This window comes from Penaeus chinensis, chromosome 18, assembly GCF_019202785.1.
Source record: "Penaeus chinensis breed Huanghai No. 1 chromosome 18, ASM1920278v2, whole genome shotgun sequence".
NCBI classification, from domain to species: domain Eukaryota; kingdom Metazoa; phylum Arthropoda; class Malacostraca; order Decapoda; family Penaeidae; genus Penaeus; species Penaeus chinensis.
In genome coordinates, this window is record NC_061836.1 from 28025207 (window position 1) to 28030206 (window position 5000).

General features: G+C 62.0%; 2 protein-coding genes across 4 annotated transcripts in view; both read right to left on the reverse strand.

The window, feature by feature from the left end:
- LOC125034683 overlaps positions 1 to 207 on the reverse strand; it is a 117990-nt gene extending 117783 nt beyond the window's left edge. For all 3 annotated transcript variants that reach the window (XM_047626587.1, XM_047626588.1, XM_047626586.1), the window contains exon 1: positions 1 to 207. This exon is cut by the window's left edge and continues 1229 nt beyond it. The gene's annotated coding sequence lies outside the window, so the exon portion shown is untranslated.
- Positions 1 to 5000, reverse strand: part of LOC125034651 (neurofilament heavy polypeptide-like) — a 126357-nt gene that overhangs the window by 296 nt on the left and 121061 nt on the right. The window contains exons 5-7 of the mRNA XM_047626553.1: positions 4045 to 4252; positions 3653 to 3911; positions 1 to 210 (exon numbers count right to left, since the gene is read on the reverse strand). The exon at positions 1 to 210 is cut by the window's left edge and continues 120 nt beyond it. Of these exons, the coding sequence (XP_047482509.1) occupies positions 1 to 210; positions 3653 to 3911; positions 4045 to 4252 (677 nt within the window). The remainder of the gene's footprint in view (positions 211 to 3652; positions 3912 to 4044; positions 4253 to 5000) is intronic.

Below are 5000 nucleotides of genomic sequence, written 5' to 3' on the forward strand. Positions count from 1 at the left end.
GCCTCTGCTGCGGCTGTGTACTCGGCGGCTGCGGCGGCGTGAGAGGCTGCGGAGGAGCGTCTAGGTAACGAGCCGTAGCTGTGAGCGACTGACTGCGGCTGCGGGTCGGAGGCGGGGCCCGCTGCGGACACGACCACGGAGCTGCCGCTGCTGCCATCTATCCGCACTCGCGTGTAACTACTGCTCCTGCTCCGTTCTCCGCTGGGCGAACTGGAAGTGAAGATAATGGATGATTAGTATTGATTTGCCTCCCCTCCCCTCCCCTCCCCTCCCCTCCCCTCCCCTCCCCTCCCCTCCCCTCCCCTCCCCTCCCCTCCCCTCCCCTCCCCTCCCCTCCCCTCCCCTCCCCTCCCCTCCCCTCCCCTCCCCTCCCCTCCCCTCCCCTCCCCTCCCCTCCCCTCCCCTCCCCTCCCCTCCCCTCCCCTCCCCTCCCCTCCCCTCCCCTCCCCTCCCCTCCCCTCCCCTCCCCTCCCCTCCCCTCCCCTCCCCTCCCCTCCCCTCCCCTCCCCTCCCCTCCCCTCCCCTCCCCTCCCCTCCCCTCCCCTCCCCTCCCCTCCCCTCCCCTCCCCTCCCCTCCCCTCCCCTCCCCTCCCCTCCCCTCCCCTCCCCTCCCCTCCCCTCCCCTCCCCTCCCCTCCCCTCCCCTCCCCTCCCCTCCCCTCCCCTCCCCTCCCCTCCCCTCCCCTCCCCTCCCCTCCCCTCCCCTCCCCTCCCCTCCCCTCCCCTCCCCTCCCCTCCCCTCCCCTCCCCTCCCCTCCCCTCCCCTCCCCTCCCCTCCCCTCCCCTCCCCTCCCCTCCCCTCCCCTCCCCTCCCCTCCCCTCCCCTCCCCTCCCCTCCCCTCCCCTCCCCTCCCCTCCCCTCCCCTCCCCTCCCCTCCCCTCCCCTCCCCTCCCCTCCCCTCCCCTCCCCTCCCCTCCCCTCCCCTCCCCTCCCCTCCCCTCCCCTCCCCTCCCCTCCCCTCCCCTCCCCTCCCCTCCCCTCCCCTCCCCTCCCCTCCCCTCCCCTCCCCTCCCCTCCCCTCCCCTCCCCTCCCCTCCCCTCCCCTCCCCTCCCCTCCCCTCCCCTCCCCTCCCCTCCCCTCCCCTCCCCTCCCCTCCCCTCCCCTCCCCTCCCCTCCCCTCCCCTCCCCTCCCCTCCCCTCCCCTCCCCTCCCCTCCCCTCCCCTCCCCTCCCCTCCCCTCCCCTCCCCTCCCCTCCCCTCCCCTCCCCTCCCCTCCCCTCCCCTCCCCTCCCCTCCCCTCCCCTCCCCTCCCCTCCCCTCCCCTCCCCTCCCCTCCCCTCCCCTCCCCTCCCCTCCCCTCCCCTCCCCTCCCCTCCCCTCCCCTCCCCTCCCCTCCCCTCCCCTCCCCTCCCCTCCCCTCCCCTCCCCTCCCCTCCCCTCCCCTCCCCTCCCCTCCCCTCCCCTCCCCTCCCCTCCCCTCCCCTCCCCTCCCCTCCCCTCCCCTCCCCTCCCCTCCCCTCCCCTCCCCTCCCCTCCCCTCCCCTCCCCTCCCCTCCCCTCCCCTCCCCTCCCCTCCCCTCCCCTCCCCTCCCCTCCCCTCCCCTCCCCTCCCCTCCCCTCCCCTCCCCTCCCCTCCCCTCCCCTCCCCTCCCCTCCCCTCCCCTCCCCTCCCCTCCCCTCCCCTCCCCTCCCCTCCCCTCCCCTCCCCTCCCCTCCCCTCCCCTCCCCTCCCCTCCCCTCCCCTCCCCTCCCCTCCCCTCCCCTCCCCTCCCCTCCCCTCCCCTCCCCTCCCCTCCCCTCCCCTCCCCTCCCCTCCCCTCCCCTCCCCTCCCCTCCCCTCCCCTCCCCTCCCCTCCCCTCCCCTCCCCTCCCCTCCCCTCCCCTCCCCTCCCCTCCCCTCCCCTCCCCTCCCCTCCCCTCCCCTCCCCTCCCCTCCCCTCCCCTCCCCTCCCCTCCCCTCCCCTCCCCTCCCCTCCCCTCCCCTCCCCTCCCCTCCCCTCCCCTCCCCTCCCCTCCCCTCCCCTCCCCTCCCCTCCCCTCCCCTCCCCTCCCCTCCCCTCCCCTCCCCTCCCCTCCCCTCCCCTCCCCTCCCCTCCCCTCCCCTCCCCTCCCCTCCCCTCCCCTCCCCTCCCCTCCCCTCCCCTCCCCTCCCCTCCCCTCCCCTCCCCTCCCCTCCCCTCCCCTCCCCTCCCCTCCCCTCCCCTCCCCTCCCCTCCCCTCCCCTCCCCTCCCCTCCCCTCCCCTCCCCTCCCCTCCCCTCCCCTCCCCTCCCCTCCCCTCCCCTCCCCTCCCCTCCCCTCCCCTCCCCTCCCCTCCCCTCCCCTCCCCTCCCCTTCCCCTCCCCTCCTCTCCCTTCCCTACTCTTTCTCTTAATCCCCTTCCCTCTCTTCCCCCCCCCCCTTCCATCCCTTCCCCCCCGTCTGTAACGCGTAAGATGTACTAAGAGAGGAGGGGAGAAGGCAAAGGGAAGGGGACGGGGAAGAGAGAAGGGGGAGGGGGGAGGCCTTCACTTAACGGTTCGGTTTTAGGAGCAATCCATTCCGATACGGATGAACAGTAGCGGAGACAGGCAAGGAAGTGTGTGTGTGTGTGTGTGTGTGTGTGTGTGTGTGTGTGTGTGTTTGTGTGTGTGTGTAGTGTGTGTGTTGTGTGTGTGTGTGTGTCGTGTGTGTGGTGTGTGTGTGTGTGTTGTTGTGTGTATGTTGTGTGTGTGTTGTGTGTATGTGTGTGTGTGTGTGTGTGTGTGTGTGTGTGTGTTTGAAGTTCTTCGCTTCCTGGGTTTGAACCAACTGACTTCCTTTTTATTTGTTTTTCCCTCTTTCCTACATTTTTAAAAATCTCTTTCTCCATTTTTCACTCAAACTCTATTTTCCTGTCTTCGTTCTCTTCTTCCTCCTCCCATATCTTTTTATTTTCCCTTTTGTTTTCATCCCATTCTCTGTCCTTCTTTCTCCCCACTCTCTTACCCCTTACCTTCCTTCTCAAATCATCATCTCTCTTCTTTCGCCTCCCTTTCCCCTCTCTTCTTTCCCCTTTCCTCCCTATTCTTTTCCAATTATCTTCTTCTCTCGTTCTTTTCTCTCTTCCTTCTTTCTCCTCCTCCTTCCCTCTTCTTTCTCCTCTTCCCCTCCCACTAAATCCTTTTTCCTTCTTCCCTCCCCTCTCTCCCCCTTTTCTTTCCTCCCGTTTATCCATCCCATTCCCTCCTTATCCTCCTGATCCTCTTTCCCCCTCCTTCCTCTCCTCCGTTTCTTACCTCTTTTCCTTTTCCTCGTTTTCCCTCCCTCCCTTTCCCCTCCTCCCTTTCCTTCCTCTTCTCTTCTTCCTCCTCCTCCTCCTTTCTTTCCCCTTCCCTCTTCTCCTCCTCCTCCCTCCTTCCCCTTCCCCTCTCTTTCTCTCCCTTACCCCCTTCTCCTCCCCTCCCTTCCCTTCCCCTTTCCCCTCCTCCTCCCCTCCCTTCTCTTTCCCTTTCCCCTCCTCCTCCCCTCCCTTCCCTTCCCCTTACCCCTCCTCCTCCCCTCCCTTCCCTTCCCCGTTTCCCTCCTCCTCCCTTTCTTTTCCTCTACCTCCTTCTCCTCCTTCTCCCCCTTTCCTCCCCCCCCCTTTGCCCTCACCGACACCCCCCTTTCCTCCTCCCCCCCCCCCCCTTTGCCCTCATCGACACCCCCCTTTCCTCCTCCCCGCCCCCCCTTTGCCCTCACCGACACCCACCTCACATCGTCCTGGTACTGAGGCCGACCGTTGATGAAGAGCACCTGCTCGTAGGTTCCCTGGTCCTCCAAGGTGTTGAGCTCGTCCTCCAGGTAATCCCCACTTCCTCCTCCACCTCCTCCTAACCCGTAGCCGTTGATGAGGTCAGAGGAGACTCCGTTGGGGTCATCCGAGGTCACGCTCCAAGCCTCGCTACTGCTGCTTCCATAACAGCTGCTGCCTCGAGATGACCTTCGTCTGGACTCCTTCTGGCGGTTTCCTGAAGGGGGAGAGTTTTGTTCTATTAATGATTAATAGAACAACATGGATCAATAAAAAGGATGGAAAGATTCGAGGGAAATATTACAATGTGATAAGTCATATATAAAAAAAAAAAAGCCCCGAAATCTTACCCATGTGTGAGTTCTTGGTGTTATTGGCCACGAGATGAGCCGCCCTTTGGAAGAACGCCAGGGAGTTCTTGAAGGAGGCGCCGCCGGTGGGAGAGCGAGGATCGGCCTCCGCGTCTGAGGCTGCCGCGGAGGACATCACGAGGCCGGAGTCGCGAGGGCTGGAGGACCTGCTCTCGGGGGAATCCTTCTGCCGCGCCTTCAGAGCTTGCTGGGGAGGAGAACAATCGTATCATTAGCTATACGATCTAAAATAATAATAATAATAATAATAATAATAATAATAATAATAATAATAATAATAATGAATAAATAGATATAACAATAAAAGGGAAACAGAAAGGAAAGACAGAAATATTTAGATAGATAGAGAGATATAGATAAACAGATAGATATATAGATAGATAGAGAGAGAGAGAGAAATAGATAGAGAGATAGATAGAGAGAGAGAGAGAGAGAGAGAGAGAGAGAGAGAGAGAGAGAGAGAGAGAGAGAGAGAGAGAGAGAGAGAGAGAGAGAGAGAGAGAGAGAGAGAGAGCAAGCGAGAAAGAGAAACGAAATATTCACTAAACCAAACCAAACACGCAGATACATACAGAGAATCAAGACACATCCCCCAAAACAGTATCTCAAAAGTAAAATCAATCTTCCCAAAACGTTTACGGACCAAGAATGCGGAAACGTTTCTTTTGTACTTGCTGCCGTGTGAGAATTTCACATGTATTTGTAACAAATGTAACATCGCATGAATTATAACGAGGTTGACGCGAGACCGAGACTGTAATCTTGGCTTGTGTACATATATTCATGTACATATATTTTGTACATATATTCAGTGGGGGAATTAATAGCGTAAATTTCCCACCGTAACATATGTCTGTGTTTCTGTAGATGGGAAGAGAGGAGGAAGGGAGAAAGGGAGGGGGGAAAGAAGGGAAGGGGGAAGGGAAGGAGGGAGG